General features: G+C 42.6%; 1 protein-coding gene across 3 annotated transcripts in view; it reads right to left on the bottom strand.

Moving 5' to 3' along the window:
* Positions 1 to 19,499, bottom strand: part of LOC308283278 (ethanolamine-phosphate cytidylyltransferase-like) — a 38,267-nt gene extending 18,768 nt beyond the window's left edge. Inside the window, exons 1-2 of one of the 3 annotated variants that reach the window (XM_080723676.1) lie at positions 19,119 to 19,499; positions 2,236 to 2,324 (exon numbers count right to left, since the gene is read on the bottom strand). In XM_080723676.1, coding sequence (XP_080579802.1) covers positions 2,236 to 2,324; positions 19,119 to 19,255 — 226 coding nt within the window. In that variant the 5' untranslated portion in view covers positions 19,256 to 19,499. Of the gene's footprint in view, positions 1 to 2,235; positions 2,325 to 9,263; positions 9,311 to 19,118 lie in introns of those variants that run through there. The other 2 variants (XM_080723675.1, XM_080723677.1) reach the window with 2 other exon arrangements.
* Between the last annotated feature and the right edge of the window lie 2,861 nt (positions 19,500 to 22,360).

Raw genomic sequence — 22,360 nt, 5'->3', positions numbered from 1 at the left:
ACCTTAATTAATAGATACGGGGGTGCGGTAATTACCGCAATACCGGCGGTAAATGGGAAGACGGTTACCGCGATAACAAAATGTACCGAGCCACCCCTACTTTGAGGTCTGCTATTTTCAATATTTTCACCAAAAAGCCCCTTTAGCAAATTTCAGCCCCTGCCCCCTAACATTCTCTGCACATGCCTGGCCAGACAATGTGCTGGGTAGTTGTAACTTGTGTGAACCCAGGAACTCAGAGCCTACATACCTACATTACATTCACCTGCCCCACATCCCAAATTCAGACACGCAGAACCATTTGTTTTGTTTGAGTTGGAGGGCTTTGTGCAGGCTTTCATTGAACATCATTCCACAACCAGCCAGCCCGCCTGGTCACCTACGATAACAACATGCCATTTGAAGTAGGGCGCAATTCCAAATGTGGAGAGGTACGCACGCACTTTGTTTCCCCACTGCTAAATTTGGCTGCTATTCCAGAAGCCACCCATTTAGGCCTAGAATTATTGAATGCTTTAACCAGTGAAAAATAGCAGATATACAAGCTCACAGCGCGGCACCGAGTGCCGCGCTGCGAGCTTGTAGATCTGCTATTTTGGAAAATGTCGTAAAAATGTGTGCAAATCTTTGAATATATGTATTTCCAAAGCGAACGTTTGTAACTCAAATTTTGCTTCTGGGGGTCCCTGGAACTAAATATTTTGAGATGGGGGTCCGTGGCCAAATAAATATAATTTTGGGGGTCCTTTACATGAAAAAGTTTGAGAACCACTAACGTAGTAGTCTCTCAAGAAAAGACTAACTGAGCTCCATTTAAGTGAAAAGGACCTTTTCTTTGACGATGGCTATAGCCAGATTGCTGACATAAAAACATAGGTTTTTTTTCCCAAAAACCTTAGAGGGATTCAAAAGACACTTATAGAATCGGGTCAAAATTCAAATTTTCACGATTTTTCAAAAATAGCAGATATACAAGCTCGCACTGTGAGCTTGTATATCTGCTATTTTTCAATAGTTAAAGCATAAAATAATGATACACAATAATGTGTACCCGTTCTAAATGGGTTAAACATACACAAGTTCCTAGGCATTTTCTGCGGATAAGCAAACTGCAGCACTCTCTAACGTTCGTCCTTGTTAAACCACTACCAACTAATAGTTGCATACCGATGTTTATCAAATGATATTAAAGATGTTTCAACGGTCACACAGTACTAGGAACAAGGAATGTATTAATTTAGCATGTTTTGTGATTTTTATGAGCAAAACCAAAAACCCAGGAAAGAGGTTTGATTTAACAACTTAGACCCTAGCATTCTTACTCTGGGCATGTCATAATAATAGACAAACATTTGGCAAAGACAGGCAAACATGTGCATAAAATAGTAAGCTCACATCAAGCTGAGTGACGTGAAAGAGATTTGGGTCTCTATTTTTGTCCATGCCTTACCCCGGCCTTATCCATATTACTTAGAAATAATATAATTAGAAAATAGCAGATCTACGAGCACACAATGCCTCTTGCTGCGAGGCGTTGTGTGCTTGTAGATCTGCTATTTTCGGTTCAAGTGGTTAATGTAAAAATATATACCGGTACAGTATATCCTATCACACAAAGATTTGGCAACCCTCTGTAAATGGTAAATGGTAAATGGTGCATTTATATAGCGCTTTTAATCCAAAGCGCTTTACATAGATTGTGCATTACATTCACCCATTCACACACACATTCATACACCGGTGGCGGAGGAAGCCATGCAAGGCACCAACCTACTCACCGGAGGCAATTAGGGGTTCAGAGTCTTGCCCAAGGACCCTTCGACATTAACTCAGGGGGAGCCCGGATTCGAACTGGGAACCCTTCGGGATTTATACCCTTCGTGCTCTAATACCAGTTTCTCTACCCCTGAGCTATGCCGTACCTCTGAGGACCCCCTAGGCCCTATAGGGCACACTTTTCATGTCCCAAGAATCCATGGGCACACCAACATAATACGGGGGTGTAAATATTGTCACTGTCGGGAAGAAACCTTGTATTTGTACGTTTCTTCGCAAAGCTGCTTCATCATACAAGGCTGTCGCACAACAGTAGTGAAATCAGCAGATCTACAAGCACACAACGCCTCGCACCGCGAGCAGTTTCAAGGGGCACACTTGACCCTTCTCAGGGGCACACCAAAGGTCCACAGCTCTATTCATTGGCTCAGTGGTAAAAGGCACTGGTTGGAACCTTACTGTCTGTGTGTACTCCAACGATGAGGTAATCTCCCATGGCCTTGGCCTGCCGCAGCTGGTTGGAGTGGCCATAATGGACCATGTCATAGCTGGGGAAGAGACAGGGAGAAGATACAAGGTTAACTTACTACTATGTCAGTGGTTCTCAAACCTTTTCATGTGAAGGACCTCCGAACTGATATTTATTTGGCCACGGACCCCCATTTCAAAATATTTAGTTCCAGGGACCCCCCCCCAGAAGCGAAATTTGAGTTACAAACGTTCGCTTTGAAAATACAGGTATTCAAAGATTTGCACACATTTTCACGACTTTTTCAAAAATAGCAGATCTACAAGCTCGCAGCGTGGCACTCGGAGCCGCGCTGTGAGCTTGTATATCTGCTATTTTTCACTGGTTAAAAAGCATTAATTCTAGGCCTAAATGGGTTAAATAAAGTGAATTAGCAGATCTACAACCTTGTAGATCACATCATCAGCTATTTTTGCTGTGCATTGATTTTTTTTTGTTGCATTGATTTGTTGATATAAAACATAAAACAACAACACAAATGTGCTTCTTGGTTATTTGATTTATTAAAAAAGTAATTGATAGAATAGTCGCTAAGAAATAAAGTATGTGCTGCATAATAAAGAATGAACGTATTTTCACAATTTCAACTGAGGAGAGACAAATGCTTTCACTGTCACCTAAAGATCCCAGAAGTGTCTTGCACTCCGAGTCCATAGCACACAATGGATTGACATTAACGTGGTCCTGTAGCATAGCGATAGCAGACAGATGGTCATTAGCCTCCTACTACGATCACAGGCTGCAGGCTACTTATTAATCTGGTAATAGTGGTGTCTGCTCACTGTGATGTCTAATAATGTAGAGTATACATGGGCAACTGGCGGCCCGGGGGCCACATGCGGCCCCCACCTTCACTTAATGCGGCCCGCAGGTTAATACCGGAACACTGAATATATTATTGATTTCAGCTATTACAATTCCAAACATGACCTGCTTTAATTCCGTCAGTCTATATTAGTAGCTTAATGACTGGTATAGTAGTATTAAAATGTATTTTTTTATGTCTAATGTATCTGGTATTTATGTTCATAAAGTTAACATGAGTATATAACTAAATGCGTTTGAAATTAAATCAAAATGTAATATTTCAGGATTCCAATTAAAAAATAACAAAAGAATATTCAGGATTCCAATTCAAAAGAAGCAAAAATAGCCGATCTACAAGCTCAAAACGCATCGAAGCGCGATGCGTTTTGAGCTTGTAGATCTGCTATTTTTGCTTCTATCGTATGCGATACTAGAATGACAAAGTAGGATGTAGCAATATGCAATGTGGCCCTCTGGAGTGAAGGTGGAAATATAGTGGCCCTCACCATCATCAAAGTTGCCCACCCCTGATGTAGAGGCAAGATAGCACCAGATCAGGATGCACACCACCACCACCACCACCAAGTCTAACTCGGTTATTACTACGGCATTAGTGTTTTGGAAACGTTAGTGATAGATCAATGGGCCTTTATTGATGCCTCAGGTGATTTCATGTCACAGTAGATCAATTTATCCTGTCAACCTGGAAAACAAGACCATTAACAATTGCCTCCTCGTGTCCAACTAAAATCGGGGGGCATCATTGGCCTAATGATTACATGAGCGCACGAAAGGTTACCGGCTCGATCCACCGGATGGGCAAAAACAATCCGGGTGGGGAAGTGAATGACTACTAGTGCTCACCACTCACCCCCCTCAACATTGTTGAACTTCAAGTTCCCTTGAGCAAGGCACAGAACCTCCAACTGACTGCCTCAGTGGAGCTCCTCAGTGTGGTATGTGTTTGTACTGGGCAGTTCCCAGCTTCTATTGTGTGCGTGTGTGTGTGTGTGTGTGTGTGTGTGTGTGTGCGTGCGTGCGTGCGTGCGTGCGTGCGTGCGTGCGTGCGTGTGTGTGTGTGCGTGCGTGTGCCATTGTGAAGGGTGTTGCTGAACGAGCATTCATGGCGTGCTCAGCATACCTTCCCAGGGTAAATAAACGTAATTGAAAAAAAGTGTATACAAAAATGGCTTTCCGATTTCTACTCCATTACATTTCAGAGGCAAATATGGTACTTTTACTCCAACTAAAACTACCCGGGATTCACACGAGTAGTGTGCAGAATAAGCAAAGCATCCTCTACGAATCAATAAGGAACAGATAAGAACCAGATTGCCACCACAGCCACGTGCACGGCCAGAACGGTATGATAATCCACTGATGCTGTAGCCCTGGGGCATGTTAATCATATCTGTGCATCTGTGTGCCTTGCTGTGGCATCACTGTACACACAGCGGACCCAACCGCCCTTGAGTGAACCAAGATTCCTTCCAGTATATGGTCATTGTCGGGTGGAAACCTTGTATGTCCAAAACCGTTTGTTTTGTGTTTGTCATTTTAAAAATGATTTAAACAAGTGAAAACAGCAGATCTACAAGCACACAATGCCTCGCACCGCGAGGCGTTGTGTGCTTTTAGATCTGCTGTTTTCACTACTTTTGTGCGATGGCCTTGTATGATGAAGTAGGGGCTTTGCTTTGCGAAAAAGAAACGTAGAGATACAAGGTTTCTGCCCGAGAGAGACGATATGTACTAAAAGATGTGATAAACCATTAGCATTAATAAATGTAGTATGAGTCTAATCTATTTGTATTTGATTCCATACCACTTACACAAAAAGATATCTTGCCCATCACTGAACCAAGATTCCTAAAAGACCACTCTCATTATTATTATTATTATCATTATTATTTTTTATGGGATTCCATGTTATCAACCATACTGTATCTTCTGCAACGAAGGATATCCTCGCCGTCTGGACTGGCATAAACCTTGTATCGCTATAATATAATACTATGTTATTTCATAAATGAACGCCCTACTTCATCGTATGTGTGTCACGCAAGTCAAGCGATGTGCTATTTCCAAAACACTTTGAGGCTATAACGGCCTGCCAAAAAATAGTGTGGGTTTAATAAATATGTAACCCAGGGGTCTTCAACGTTTTCAGGCCAAAGACCCCTTAGTTGAGAGAGAGATGAAGCAGGGACCCCCACAACCTTCTCATTGATTCCATATAGTTTCATTGTTTGACAGCACAATCATCAGTATATTTTGGATTCATGTTAATGTGGGTTTTCAGATATTTAACCACTTGAACCGTCAATACTTAATAAACTTGACCTTTGCCAAAAATAGCAGATCTACAAGCTCACAACGCCTCGCGCTGCAAGGTGTTGTGAGCTTGTAGATCTGCTATTTTTGGGTAAAGTTCTCCGAATATGGACGCTAGCCGCTAAATAGGGTTCAAGTGGTTATTCTACCACTTTTTCGAGTCACGTGTTCAAATACTGGATTCTGATTGGCTAAATTCCGGAGGTTATGAGAGAACTACTGCCGCAAAGTTGTGTGAGGACTTGTCCGAGATCAATGAGCCTCAGTGTACATCCGGGGACTTCAGGAGGTAGTCGGAACACCTTTCCCCCAACCAACAAATGACCGTGGCAACGGTCCTATGTTCACTAACGTGCATGCTATAGTCGCCGATTTATTTGGATCCAATGCAATCCGCCAACTTTAAAGCCCCTTTTCTCTGAACCTATGCCTTTCTGGAAGCGAACAGCCTCTATTTACGGCCGGAACGGTACTTCTAACTGACGTTAGCTTAGCTGTAAGCTAGACGCATGGATTAGTATGGAGTTGGCGCCATCTGTTGGTGAGTAGAAGATGTTGTTGGTGGAACTATCTGCTGTCTCGCGGAAGTTTTATAGGCAATAATGATTGTAACTTAAGATCCTTGCAAGTTACAACTATGTGTTTTCTTTCATGTATAAGGGAAAAAGTGGTAGAAAAGCTATTTACCACTCGGGGTCGGACATTATGCTCTGATAATGTCCTGTGTTAGGGTGTTATCGGACTCGGCTTCGCCTCGTCCGATAACACCCTAACACAGGACATTATCAGAGCATAATGTCCTCTCACTCGGGGTAAATTGCTTACATATAGAAAAGGGGGAAAAACGAGTTTCTATCACACAAAGATTTGGAGGACCCCCTGTAGTAACTCTGAGGACCCCCTAGGTGGCCCGGACCCCCTGTTGAAGACCCCTGATGTAACCAATTAAAAGTATTAACAATATGAGCTTGTGACTAAATAATAACCACAATTGGATCCATTGGAACAAGGTTCTTTTTCCCATTCCCTGTAAAGTTAAGGTTTTCTGTCCAAAACCGTGACATGGTGACAATATTCAAACGGGTGAACAGAGCGACAGAAAGTAGGTGCTTAGTTGTAATAGTTGACCATTTAAACTTTAACAACTTGAACCCCGGCATCCATATTGTGGAGGGAACGTTGGCCAAAAATAGCACATCTACTAAGGGGCGTCAATTGGGTATGGCAGGGGTATGCAGCTGCCATACCCTGGGTCCAGGGGGGAAAATAAAAGTTACTTTTAAATATAAATCCATTAATGTCTCTTTGTCTATCTGTATTATGTTGTTAAATTACAGTAAAATAACTACACAATTTAACAAAATGGTCACTTTAACAAGGTATTGTGGCACGTTTACTAACATGCCAAGTTTAGCTGCACTTGAACAACCGTTCCAGGCTGCCATATCCAGCCCAAGAAACCGTAGAAACGGGGGGGGGGGGAAGAATGTAGTTCTTAAGGTATGGCAACATGACTGGTGTCTTGCACGCGGGCAAAGGCGCGCGTGCAAGACACCAGTCATGTTGCCATAACTTAGCTTTTTCTGAACTGACGCCACTGCATCTACTGAGCTTGTAGATCGTCTGTTTTTGGCAACAACATTTTGTGTAGACAGAAAAAAGTGCAGAGACAACTCAGGTCCAGTTTACGAAGTCTAGAGCAGTGGTTCTCAAACAGTGGTCCGGGGACCACCTGTGGTCCTTGAGGGGGTTCCAGGTGGTCCCCAGCCATCTTTAACTCTTGAAAGCGTAAAATAAAACCAAACTTACAAGAAGTCTACTCAATTAGAGTATGTAGAAGATTTTTGTATTATTCTTTTTTTTTTATCAATGTTTGCCTGTTATGTCTCCTATGGCACCACATCAATACAGAATGGAATTGCGGACAAAATCTTATCCAACAACAACAAAATATTCAAAGTTTTGCGTCTGATCTCATCAAATAAATGGTAAATTTATATAGCGCTTTTATCCAAAGCGCTTTACAGAGATTGTGCATTACATTCACCCATTCACGCACACATTCATACACCGGTGGCGGAGGAAACCATGCAAGGCACCAACCAGCTCACCGGGAGCAATGTGGGGTTCAGAGTCTTGCCCAAGGACCCTTCGACATTAACTCAGGGGGAGCCCGGATTCGAACTGGGAACCCTTCGGGAACCCTTCGTGCTCTAATAACGGTTTCTCTACCCCTGAGCTATGCCGCCCCACAAATCAAATAGTGGTCCTTGGCTCAAATGCCCAATAAATAATGGACCTTGATGTGAAAGAGGTTGAAAACCACTGGTCTAGACTCCAGTTAGAGGTGATGAAGAGTCCAAAGACTTCATTACATAACAGTGGTTCTCAAACATTTTCATGTCAAGCAGCGGACACTCATTTGAAAAGACCTCGAGCAATGGGCATGAGAGACCTCTTTTATATATTTGTCCAAATGTTTTGAAAATAGCCGATCTACAAGCTCACAGTGCGTTGTTGTGGCGCACTGTAGAACGAAAATAGCCGATCGGCAAGCTTGAAAATACAAGATCGAAAACAGCCAAGCTCACACATCGCAACGCATTGTGAGCTTGTAGATCGGCGGCTATACTGTACGGCACCTGTACGTGTTTTTTAAACTCATTTTTTTTAAAGCTCATTTTGCAGGGGACCACCTGGAAACCCCCTCAAGGACCCCTTGGTGTCCCCATGGGGCCCCACTTTGAGAGCCCCCGTTACATAAGACTTGGGAGGGAGGAGGCAGTCAGCGCCATCTGCCCTTGAGTAACCCAGGAGCACTGAGGTTGAAGTGATTGTATTTCTGTTGTCGTCTTTTTTTTTCTCTTTTTTTTGTGTGCAGGGATGGATCATCACACCCAGATCTGCAGGTGACTGATAAAAAATTAACTAGTTTGTTAACAGACACCCACACAGAGCCAGGGCTCCTTGACAATAATACCTGCAAAGAGGCCTGCGGTTTGACGGCCAGAGAGTACAGGGCGGAGACACAGGGGTGTGGCAACAAATTGTGGGCCCTGGGTACACTGCGGGCCCCCATGAATGTTCTTCATAGGGGGAACTGGGAACGCATTATTACGCATTATTTTGTGCTTTTAACTATTGAAAAACAGTGTTTTTCAATAGTCGGTGCCGTGCTGTGAGCTTGTAGATCTGCTATTTTTGAAAAATCCTGAAAATGTGTGCAAGTCTTTGAATTTCAAATCCTTCTAAGAATTTTTGAAGAAAGAAAATGTATGTTTCTATGTCAGAGTGGGCTCAAAATATTTAGTTCCAGGGACCCCCCCCCCCCCCAGAAGCAAAATTTGAGTTACAAATGTTTGCTTAAAAAATACACACATTCAAAGATTTGCACACATTTTCATGACTTTTCAACAAATAGCAGATCTACAAGCTTGCAGCGTGGCACTCGTGCCGCGCTGTGAGCATGTATATCTGCTATTTTTCAATGGCTAAAGTATAAAATAATTAAGGCCCCTCCACCTTGGGCCCTGGTAACCCAGTCCCAGTCCCCCCCCCCCCCCCCCCCCCCCCTTGTGACACCCTAATGGCTTAAGTAATAATGTATGGATCCACTTAAGACACTGTAACAAAGTAAAGAACCACGCCGTTTGCAATTATTCAAGATTTGAATGGAAATTCAAAGAGATTCAATGTCTGTCTAGTGCTGCTGTGAAGTCGTACACTTGAATCCACGCCATGTCGGTCAATACATATTTAAATCGAAATAATTATTATCTAATTGTGTTTGTATCTAATATCGACTTGGTTAACTCACAGCATGTGTTGTTTATCGTCTCAGGTGACCCCAGAATGAGTCAATAGAGGACGGGACAAGTGCATGGCTGAACACATTATCTCTAACTGCTGTTACATGAACTGGAAGTGGACTTTACTCTCGGCCCGGATGATGATGGCAGGCGAACTTTAACCCTGTCACCCAGCTGAGTCACACAAGTAGAAGCAACATGAGCCGAGTGCCTCTCGTCGGGGTGCAGGGATGAATACACAAACAACTAGGGCTGCAGATATACTTTAGATTATTGATAACTTAAAACTAAAAGGAGATGTTCACCAAAAGAAAGACTTGTTCTCCTTTGATTTCCCTCCTGGCCCCCTAACTGTGGAATAAACTCCCTGTCGCACTTAGAACTACAGACTCACTCCCTAGCTTCCGCCGTGGACTGAAGACTCACCTCTTCAGACTCCACCTAAACCTAAACCACTACTGTAACACTCCCCTTCCCTCGATGACCACACATGAGTTTTTTTTTACTGATTAGGTGCATGGTCTACCTATGTTATTATTTTTTTCCAGATTGATATTCCTATGCATTTGTTGTATTGTTGTTGATGTACTGACATATTATCTTGCTTATTATATTGATGTATTACCTGCTTATTGTAAGTCACTTTGGATTAAAAGCTTCTGCTAAATGCCTAAACTGTAAACTGCAATTACACACCCCATTCATGGAGATGTTTTTCTTTCTTTTTTTCCTTTTTTCTTTCTTTTTTGCATCCCTAAATCAATAAATAATTTGATGACCGGCGGAGGTTTCCGGTAGGAGTCTCCTACTGGGCAGCAACCCGGTCATTGAATTATTGGCTCAGGAGTGTGGACAGGATCTGCAGGTTTTCATACTAAATGCGAGCAGCATGTTTATTATTTTTACTTCTTTATCCCACGATTTTGTAACCCATTTTTCACCCAGTGCCAATTGCCTATGCTGTAGTCCTGGTTTCTGCTCTCCCTCTGCCACACCTTGGGAGCCCAGGCTGGCCAGGGGGAGGCGGTATAGAAACCAGGACTGACGGTCGCTTATCTCACGATTAGGGAGTCTTACTGGTACCACGGTTATCATCTATATTGCGCTGTTGAAGCTTGCCCAGTAACTCAGGTGATGGATTGTCAACACGAAAAGGCTACACTGAACTGTGAGTGGCTTTGTGTCTCTGTGCCAACTCACACAATGGCAACAACAACAACAACAACATCAGCAGCAGCAGCAGCAAAGGGAGAATGAGTGAGAACACATAAGGGATTCTTTAGCTGTATTCCTACAAACTGAGGAGATGCGTAGTCTGTACGTTTCATGTCCATAACCTTTTTTTTTTTTTTTATTAAAGGTAAAGGTAGGGTAAGTGATTTAATTTAATTGTGACCGTCAGGTCGCAGTTACTATGAAAAGCACGGCCGTCAGTCTGTCTGCACGTCACGTCACGTCACGTCACGCTTTTGCCCTACTCATATCTCCGCCACCGTTGGTCCTATCAATGCCAAACTTTGCAAATCACAACCCCTACCCCTCATTTCTCACATGGCCCTCTCCTAGCGCCATCATCAGGCCGATTTTAGCAAAACACATTTTTGGACACTGCTCCTACAGATTTTGGCCTAAAATCACACAAAGCTGTACACAGTATCTCTAAAGTCATGTCATCAACATGGATCTGTCCCATTTCCCATATCCCCTCCTGATTGCCTTCTAAAGTTTGTCTATGCGACCTGGCTGCCGCTTATCTCCCGATTAGAGAGTCTTACTGGTATTAAAATCGATTATCGCTATATATATTTGTATAATTTGTTAGTTTGAGTAAGTGTCCCACCCATACAGACAACGTGGTGTTACCGGCGGGGCCAGAAAGACGAGGGCGTGTCTCCTTGGACAATTAGGCCTTTATCTCATTGTGCTGACGCTGCAGAATGTCAATAAGAACATGGTGAGTATGTATGGTCCAGTACAATGTGTTCACTGAAGAGCCACTGGATCAGTGGCGGAAAGTAACAAAGTACATGTACCAGTGTTGATTTTATCGACAGCGTTTTTTTCACTGACGAAAACTAAATAAAAACTAAATAAAAACTAAGCTGTGATGACTAAAACTATGACTAAATATATTGACAATTTCATCAACAAAATAAAAACTAGACTAAAACGTTAGGGAGGGACTAGAGGAGAAGAGAGTCATTTTACATTTGCTTGCTCTCGGGTGTTGCGTGCTGAAAATAGCCGATCTACAAGCTCACAACGCGTCGCAGCGCGACACGTTGTGAGCTTGTAGATCTGCTATTTTCAGCACACAACCAAGTGTAAAATCAGTCATTACGATGCCATCAAGGCCTGCCAAAATACATTTTAGTTGACTAAATCAACTGTAGATTTAGTCGCCTAAAAACGTACGATATTTAGTCGACTAAAATTAGACTAAAACTAAAACTTTTCGAGTGACTAAATTATGACTAAAATGAAATGACATTTGATTCATAAGACTATGACTAAATCTAAATCAAAATTTGCTGTCAAAAACAACACTGACATGTACTCAAGTACTGGACACTTTTGAGGTATTCTTTTACCTCACTGGAGTAGGATGGGTGTATGTATTTTACTTGTACAGTACTTCCATTACATCTCGAGACAAATATTAGTACTTTTACTCCACTACACATTATTGTAACTTCACGTTACTAGATACTTTGTAGATTTAAAATATTATTACAAAACATACATTAACCACTTCAGCCCTGTACAGACTTAGACTATTTTAAAATAGCCTTGTAGATCTGACATTTTCAAAATGATTTTATACATTTTGAAAACACAAAGTGGAAGATTTCTTTTTACTTTTGGTAAGTACATTTTGATGTCAATACTTTTGTACTTTGTACTTAAGTTAATTTTGAATTCCGGACTTTTGCTTTGTGATCAGAGTATTTCTACATGCGATATTTGATGCTTTTACTAAAATAATTAGGGTATTTTTTCCACCACTGCTGGCAGGTGTGGCCCAGCGGGGGTTAGAGAGGTTAATGACATGAGCTGTGTTGACACTGGGGGTCTTTGCGAGCTCAGCCCACCGGTTAATATCGTGGCATCCCAAATATCCTGCAACATTCCATTAAACCACAGTGAGGCCGGGCCACACCTAAATGGCTGGAATTCTCCCAGAGAAAGCCCCCGTAATCCCGGTCTTCGAGCCACGCAGATTCAGAGAATTCCTTCTTTCTCTCTCTCTCTCTCTCTCTCTCTCTCTCTCTCTCTCTCTCGCCTATGAGCCCGCAGACTCGGCCCAGGAGAGTTTGCCGTTTCTCATCATGACAGACTTACTGTAGTGTAGATCTACAGTACACACAGTAAAAATCCTCACTGCTGATTTGACCACATGTACCCTGTTGGCAAACAGTGATGGAAAAAGGACTCAAATGTTTTTCTTCAGATAAAGTATCAATACTGCAATGTAAAAATAAGTAAAAGTCCGGAATTCAAAATTTGAATAAAAGTGCAAAAGTATTGTTATCAAAATTTAAGTAAAGTACCAAATGCAGAATGTCCCAATTCAAGTTTTCAAATGTAAAGCAAAAACGTTTTGAAAATAGCAGATCTACAAGCTCCCAATGCATTATTTTCATATGGAGGAAATCTATAGGGCTAAAGTGGTTAATGCATGTTTTGTAATTATAATCTAAATCTACAAAGTAACTAGTAACAAAAGTTTTCAAATAGTGGAGTAAAAGTACAAAATGTGCCTGGAAATACTCAAATAAAGTACAAATACCTCAAAATGGTACCTATGTACTAGGGGTGGGCGATATGGTGATAATTATCGTTGAGACGATACAATGTCTCCACGATATGCATTTTCAGAGATATCGTATATATTGTGATACAATTGAGGGAGCCTTGTAAAACATCTTGTTTAATCGTTAATACAGAGATTCATTGCAGAATTCAATTTAAACCTGCATTTTGGTCTAAATCAGTAGTTCTCAAACTTTAAAATGTCAAGGTCGCCACTTAACTCTGACAGTATACAAATGAAACCAAATGGACCCGTTGAAAAATAACCATAAAAACCAACATGAAACAGAATCGTGATAAAATCGTGTATCGTGATACAGCTTGGGAAAATATTGTGATATTGTATTTTTCCATATCGCCCACCCCTACTATGTACATTGTACAGTATTGAGTAAATGTACTTACAGTAGTTACTTTACACCACTGCAGTTGACGAAGGTCCAGAGGGACCGAAACGTCACGTCGATTTGAATAAACCTGATGCTGCTGAGCAAGAGCAGAGATGTTTGTTCATGAGCGTTTGTTCATGATTGCCTCATTTGTCACTGTCTAACGCAGCTGCATCCCTATTCTGGGCTTGTCATAAATAATGGGTGAACATTCTGCTAAATAGATCTACAAGCGAACAACGCACCACAATATGACAATGTGATATGAGCTTGTAGATCTGCTATTTTCAGCAAAGAGATTTGGTGTTGAAGGAAAAAAGGAGGGGATCTATATAAGAAATCATGCACTGATTTTTGAAGACCATTTTATTATATATATATATATATATATTTTTTTTTTTTTTTTTTCTTCTTCTGAAAATGTGAGATCTTCTGAGACAAAATAATTAGTATGGATAATGTTAAGGTACCAAGTGGTAAATGGACTGCATTTATCGTTTTTCTTCAAAGCGCCTTACAATGTACTTCACATTCATCCATTCACATGAAGGCGGAAGAAACCATGATGCAAGGCTAGCCTAGCACAGCTAAACTATCCACCCATGTTAACACAAGGGTGGCAGTTAACTGCAGTGTGTGATACTAGAAGGTCGGCCGGCTACGCCGGCCTCCCCTCTAGGTCGCCGTGTTGCATCTATAGGAGTAGATATTCGTCGAAAACAAACCCCTGAGGTACAGGGTGGCTTTGATCAGATTCCATTGCAATTGGGCAGTTTATGTTGCTGTTACAATTAAACAGCACAACATGCACCAACAACCAGTTGTGAGTCAGGCACCAAAAGGCCTTGGGTTAGGGTTAGGGTTTGATGCCCTACTCCCTACGTTCTCCTCCCTACCGTTGAGTTGTGGGATGCGGCTTTTGCTCAATTGTATATATAAGATAGCTACGCGGTCCCATCCTCTTTTACAGTACACTTTAAGACATAATAAGACATAATAAGACAGAATAAAGCCATAATAAGAAATAATGTGTTGGTAATTAGAGCTAATATATTTTATTAGACAGAAACAAAGACAGAATAGTAGAAAGAGCGAATACATTCTCTGGCACCGTCACCTGCCGCGGAACTGCAGCGGCAGACACTGCCGCACGACCGCTAGTTCGACCAGCAGTCGCACTGCATCGCCGGCGATAGGACCAGCAGTCCCGCCAGTAGGACCGGCGGCCGCCGCACGGACCGGCAGGTCCCGTAGCGGTAAACTGCCTGTCCGTGCGCTGGTGGCTGAGACAGAATAGCAGAAAGCGAATACATTATCTGGCACCGGCATCGCTGGTAACTGCCACGGCAGCCACCACCGCACGGACGGGCAGTTTACTGCTACGGGACCTGCCGGTCCGTGCGGCGGCCGCCGGTCCTACTGGCGGGACTGCTGGTCCTATCGCCGGCGATGCAGTGTGACTGCTGGTCGAACTAGCGGTCGTGCGGCAGTGTCTGCCGCTGCAGTTCCGCGGCAGGTGACGGTGCCAGAGAATGTATTCGCTCTTTCTACAATTCTGTCTTTGTTTCTGTCTAATAAAATATATTAGCTCTAATTACCAACACATTATTTCTTATTATGGCTTTATTCTGTCTTATTATGTCTTATTATGTCTTAAAGTGTACTGTAAAAGAGGATGGGACCGGCTACGCCAGGCTAATGCAAGGAACCAACCTGCTCATCAGGAGCAATTATGGGTTCAGTGTCTTGCTCAAGGACACTTCGACACCAACTCAGGGGGATTCAGGGGGAACTCAGGGGGACCCAAGTATTACGTTTCCTTAATACTTGGGTTCATTCTGATGGAGTAGGCTCATTGTATATTAGATGGATGAATGAACACTTGAGGATTTGACTGTGTAAAAGACGGTCCGTGCCGTTAACATTTGTTATGGTTACATTACATCTCGTGCCCACACACAGCATCTCTTCCAAGTGGATTACAACATTACACACAGCAGGAGTCATGTGCACTCAAAGCAGATGTCCCACTTTAACATGGTCTCTGAGATCAGCGGTTCTCAACCTGTGGGTCGGGCTGGCAGTGAAGTGACAATTTAAGTAATTCTAAGACTAATTCTAAGACCATTACTGCATCAAAAGTCAAACTATACTATAAAAACTGGTCAAACATCGGCCAAATTGTCAAATTGACAAGAAAGAAGCAGAAAATAGCAGATCTACAAGCCCAACAACACAAACAACAACAATGGCCCAAAATGAAAGGTGGTGTAAATGACATTTCTTTTTTTAAACATTACCATATGTCTTAAATAGCTCTATATTCCAATAGTGCTCATTGTGCTAGAGGTCCAGTAACAGGGGTCTGCCCATCTCTCCAGCGTCAAGCCCTTTAGTAAACAAAACATACATTTTCAGTTTGGGATACCAATGCCATCCAATCAATCAAGACAGAGAATTCACACAGGATACAGGATAAATAAGTGATCTAAGAAATTATGAAACAAAACAACAATGATCAGACACAAATTGGAATTGGAACACTATAAAATCTAAGGGTTTTTTCTCTCCTGGTTGGTGACCCACCAGAATATGTATTTTCAGTTTATGTACAGTAAGAGCTGGAGAGATGGGGAGAGAAACCCCTGTTAAAGAACAAACACTCACAACATCAGAATATACCGGTAGAACTTTAACCTTTTAACAAAAAAATAACAACTTTACGTGTTCACCTATACATACTTCTTGAGCAAAAATAAATAGGTAAATGTACAACATCTTCCCATGTGTGGTTGAATGACATAATCTATGAACCTACTCGACCCCAGAACCTGCATAATATCGATGCTATAATGTATCAAATGTGATTACCATCTCCATGACTTTACTTGTGTAATTTCAATTTGCAAAGCAAGACTGCAACTAATTCTGTAATCCTGTGAGCCTCTTCCTTTTTTGCGTCTGGAAGTTCTGTGTTTCTGAAAGGCTTGACCTGAGTTTTTACTATGTCTTTTTTTCTTCCAGTGTGTTAAAGGTAGGGTAAGTGATTTCAAATAATGTTCTTATAGTACTATAGAGTGTTTGGTCCATATAAGGACTTCCGCCCTATCCCCTGTGAGGAGAAAAAAGCAGTTTCAATTTTCCCTTTAGGTGACGGCTTTCCTCCCATCAGGATAGAGTGGGGGCCTTCCTCACTTACCCTACCTTTAATTTAAGATTAATTATGGACATGAAACGTACAGACTACGCTTCTCCTCAGTTTGTAGGAATACAGCTAAAGAATCCCTTATGTGTTCTCACTCATTCTCACTTTGCTGCTGCTGCTGCTGATGTTGTTGTTGTTGTTGCCATTGTGTGAGTTGGCACAGAGACACAAAGCCACTCACATAGTTCAGTGTAGCCTTTTGGTGTTGACAATCCATCACCTGAGTCACTGGGCAAGCTTCAACAGAGCAATATAGATGATAACCGTGGTATACGCATACGTACAGCATGTATGTATATACTGTACATACACGCATGCACACGCGCAAGTGCAAAAGTCACTGGAGTAGTAGTAGATGTTTCAAATGTACCGGTATTTCATTGATGCTGTCCTTCATAACTTAAATCATACAGTATAATGATCAAATGTTATGGTCCATATTCTCTCAAGAGGTTCAGTTGCTTCACTTGGCCAGGATAGTTGGATATTTAGAGAAAGTGGGGTCCTCCAGGGATCCTCAGGGTTCCTTGAGTTGGATCCAACTGGACCCTAACAGATCTGTAACTCTGAGTACAGATGGAACCAAATCCTTTTCTTTTTTACACTATAACAGTTATGAAGGCCCTTTAAATTAAAACATTTGAGAACCAATGTTCTAGTACACACTACATGTGAACTTGCCTGACCATGTGCAATGTGTGAGTGCTGGAACATATTATTATAGTAACATCATCATGATCACAGTGCAGTGCACGTACTGGGTCTGAGGACCAAGGAATGTTGGCACGCACGCATGTTCGTTCTGTGCCTTGAATAACCATTACTGGCTCCAAAGGCACTGAGTGTACCGTTTATGCAGTGTCAGTGAAAATGTCTTCTCCATCGCTTTGCAATGTTATATCACGTTGCCATATGTTTTATGTTAGGCTATATCATGTTGGCATATGTTTAGCGTCAGGAGATCAGTACATGGTTTCATACTGTACATGACGTACTCAAAATCAGTTCATATCAGTTCACATTTGGGCTGGGCAATATATAGGCTACTGTAGATATGATATCAAGATTGTGAGAATAGATACCATCTGGGATTTTGGATATTGTGATATGGTCTGTTGTCTTGTCCTGGTTTTAACCACTTACGACTTATTTTATACTTTCAGAAATTGGCAATTAAAAAAGCTTATAGATCTGCTAGATGTCTATTTTTGTATATATATATAATATATATATATATATATATATATATATACGGTAGCCTAATATATTTACAAGAAAACTGATATCATGACAAATTGTTATGAATGTGTTGGGTCAAAAATGTTGTAATATTTGATTTTGTCCATATCGCCCAGCAGTTCAAATTCACAATCTTGTCAGTCTTATGTACATTGTTTATTTACCATAAAGCACTACAGGTTCATTCCACCCAGCAACAGACATAGATGGATGGCATGCGAGTGTAGCTATTAGACAAACAGAACTCCACCATAAACCATCAATGTATAACCTGTTATATAGGCCATAATTGGTATGTGTTATACACCACTACACCAATACAATAACTACTGCCAGAACCTAAATGACAAATTCAAATTGAACTTAAAAAATAAATAAACAAATAAATTATAGACTAGCAATTGCTTACTAATGTCAGATGGCATGTTGATAATTTGACCAAAGATATTCTCCTGCCTTAACTTAACTCCAAAATCTAACTTATTGCCTTTGAAACCCACTAAAACCCCAGCTATTTCCTGCGAAAGCTTTGTCCCCACAATAACATTAAACAGAACAGACCCCAGTATAGATCCCTGAGGGACTCCAGTCTACCATATTCGGTTTAAGTGCATGAGTCACGTGCTGTAGCCTGTGCACAAGGTAACCTGGCTGAAATTGAGCCATTGACAGGTGTCTAGACTCCATATGGTGGCACTTGGCAGTGAATCATATTGAAAAAGGACTCCTTGTGCGTCGTGCGACGATTAGTGTGTCACGACTCCAAGCACTTCCCATGGCAAGGGACAAGTTGTCATGTCTACGCTACTATTACTTCATGTGCTCTGCATCCTAGCCTATCAGCCCATTGAAACTTTCTGGCAGCCGTGCTGGTGCTGGTGCTATTACATAATGCATGTATTCGGTTTTCCTCTCTGCTGCTTGCGTGTGTTTGTGTGCAACGCATACATATTGCAGTATTGCAGACATACACACGAAACAGGGCTGTCATCATTGTCAATCAGTTGGCTCTAAAATAGCCCAAGCTATATAGTGTTCTGTATTAGGCCTATACAGAATGTGGGCTTGCCTTCTTGAGTCATCGAATCAAATATGATGCTCGCTAATAATGTGATGAGGACAGGTTTATAAATGACAGTGCAGCAGCAGCACCATCATCATCATCATCATCATCATCATCACAGATAACGGTTAATATTAGAATGCCACCAACTCACCAGCCATCGCACCACACCCGGATGCTCCGCCGCCTCTTCTCCGGGCTGCAGGCTGCAGAGCCGGGGGCAGTCCCTGCGTCTTTCCCCCCGGCCGGTGTGTTACCGTTCCCTTGGTGGTGGTGTCCGTTCTTGATCATTTTTGTGCGTGCAAAACGGCTTTAAAAAAAGCTAGCTATTTGGTGCAACCCTATTACACACAAAAAACAACAGCAGCGGGATTACTCGCGTGTTTTTAGATGGAAAGGATACGGTATGTGTCAAGCCTGGTGGTATGTATGTATTATATGTATGTGTATGTGTATGCCCCCGTCCGTGCGTGCAGGGCAGCCGGTTTGTGTGCAAGTAAGTGACGCTTCGCAGCAGAAGCAGCGTTTGGGCCAACCGGGGCCAACGCCTCCTCCACCGCCGGTACACGCAGCGTCACACCACGGCGTGGAATCGTACGATGAGATGACTGCTAGTGCACTGCCGACATGTTGTTACATAACAGTGCCATTTTTCCACTGTCATGTGACACCTTGTGAATTCCCACAGGGAGAGAAAACCTATAGGATGGATATTTGTTTGCCTTTTGAATGTGATGTGAGGCACATATCCTCACCACTGTAACATTAAATAGGCTGAATAGCCTGCTAATAACATTATAATAACACACACACGCACGCACGCACGCGCGTGTGCGTGCGTGTGTGTGTAGCATTATATATATTTTTTTATATATAGACATATATATATATATATATATATATATATATATATATATATATATATATATATATCGTGACTACTAATTGAAGCCGAGGCCGAATTGCACGAAAGAGCCCTGACAGCACATGGTTGGTTCTACAGACTCCAAATTTTGCACGCAGATAGCTCAGACCTTTGCCTACGTTTTTAGCTAGGCCTCGACCCGACCCGATATGTGGTTTTCCGGAACCAACGCGAAAGGTTCGGAATCTCCATATGCGGAGTCCTGACTACTAATTGAAGTCAATGGACACAAATTCGAATTGGCCCGAATCGCATGAAAGAGCCCTGACAGCACATGGTTGGTGCTACAGACTCCAAATTTCGCACGCAGATAGCTCAGACCTTTGCCTACGTTCTTAGCTAGGCCTCGACCCGACCCGATACACATCGGGCCGTTCCGGAGCAAGCGCTGACTCATTGTGACATCAGTTCATAAAAGGCTCTGACATCACATACGCCACATGAGTCAACAAAAAATCTCTGTGAGTGTGTATGTATGTATGTATATACTGTATATGTATGTATGTATGTAATCCGCGTATCTTGAGAACCGTTCGTCCGACCAGCTTCAAATTCAGCGCGCGTGTTCCCTGCCGCAGCAGGTAGTGCAGTGCCCGGCCTCGACCCGACCCGATACGCGATCTTTCGGAACCCAGCGCAAAAAGTTTGGATTCTCTGTATGCAGAGCTGTTGTCTGACATCAGAGTCTTCCGGAATCGGCACTGTGTCTGCAGAGATCTCCATATATGGGCATAAAATGGACGCAGACAGACAAATACAGATATCTCCATATATGGGCATAAATGGACTCAGGCAAACAGATGGTCAAAATGGATCCTATATGACAACAGGTATAATGGGGTTTGCATTACACAGAATTCGGCACATGCATTCCCCGCCGCAGCAGGGAGTGCAGTGCCCGGCCTCGACCTGACCTGATATGCGGTTATCCGGAACCAGCGCGAAAGGTCCGGAATCTCCGTATGCGGAGCTAATGTCTGACATTAGTGTTTTCCAGAACCGGCACTGTGTCTGCAGAGATCCCCATATGGGCATAAATGGACGCAGGCAGACAGATACAGATATCTACATATATGGGCAAAACAGGTTATGACAACAGGTATAATGGAGTTTGCATTAAAGGGTGGGGCATTCATTCCCTATTTACATCGTTCCCGAGTAGGCTGGTCCTCGACTAGACGCTCGGCCGACTGTCAGGCAGATACAGAGATCTCCATATATGGGCATAACTTGGACGCAGTCAGACAGATATCTCCATATATGGGCATACATGGACACAGTCAAACAGATGGTCAACACGGGTCCTATGACAACAGGTATAATGGGGATTGCATTAAAGGGCGGGGCACTTGGAGAGGTGGGCACCTGGACAACTGGCCATCAAAACCATCTGGGCACTAGGCACATGTGGGCAGTTGGAGTAGTGGCCACCTAGACAACTGCATGGCCACCAAAACCATCTGGGCACTAGGGACATGTGGGCACCTGGACAACTGGCCACTAGGGACATGTGGGCACTGTGTGTGAGAGAGAGAGAGAGAGGTGGGCACCTGGACAACTGGCCACCAAAACCATCTGGGCACTATAGCACATGTGGGCAGTTGGAGTAGTGGCCACCTAGACAACTGCATGGCCACCAAAACTATCTGGGCACTAGGGACATGTGGGCACTTGGAGAGGTGGGCACCTGGACAACTGGCCACTAGGGACATGTGGGCACCTGAAGAGGTGGGCACCTGGACCACTGGGCACTATAGGGACATGTGGGCACTTGGAGAGGTGGGCATGTGTGTGTGTGTGTGTGTGTGTGTGTGTGTGTGTGTGTGTGTGTGTGTGTGTGTGTGTGTGTGTGTGTGTGTGTGTGTGTGTGTGTGTGTGTGTGTGTGTGTGTGTGTGTGTGTGTGTGTGTGTGTGTGTGCGTGCGTGCGTGCGTGCGTGCGTGCGTGCGTGCGCTGACCAGACCAGAGCATGCCACTTCTTCTCCCTGATTCTTATCTCAGCATGAGAAGTGCTCTGGTCTAGTCAACATATAGTAAATATAGCTATATTATATATTTACATCTTCAATTATGCCTAAAGCCTACTAGCCTACAGCATGTACAGGATGATAACAAAATAAACACATGCAAAGGGATATAAGTTAGCTACCTTTTTAGTTTAGCTTTAGCAAAACATACATTATCCGACTCTCAAAATGACATGATTTTATTCTTGAGATATAAGATTTCCTGCCAAAAGGTGATTGCAACTCCTTCCACTTTGGCATTGGAATCATAATTCTTTGTGATTATATTTAAACATTACAGCCATACAGCTAAAAAGCAGTTTTCCTCACGCCAAGAACTGATTGCAGCTCCATACCTGTTAACTGAAAGCTTGTTTCTGACTCAAAATGACATGATTTCATTCTTGAGGGTATTCCAAACAGTAGAGCCAAATCACACCATACCAGTGGTTATACCTAAAAGGTC

This window comes from Nannobrachium achirus (assembly GCF_963921795.1).
Source record: "Nannobrachium achirus genome assembly, chromosome: 4".
Lineage (NCBI taxonomy): Eukaryota > Metazoa > Chordata > Actinopteri > Myctophiformes > Myctophidae > Nannobrachium > Nannobrachium achirus.
This window is presented reverse-complemented; position numbering and strand designations above follow the sequence as displayed.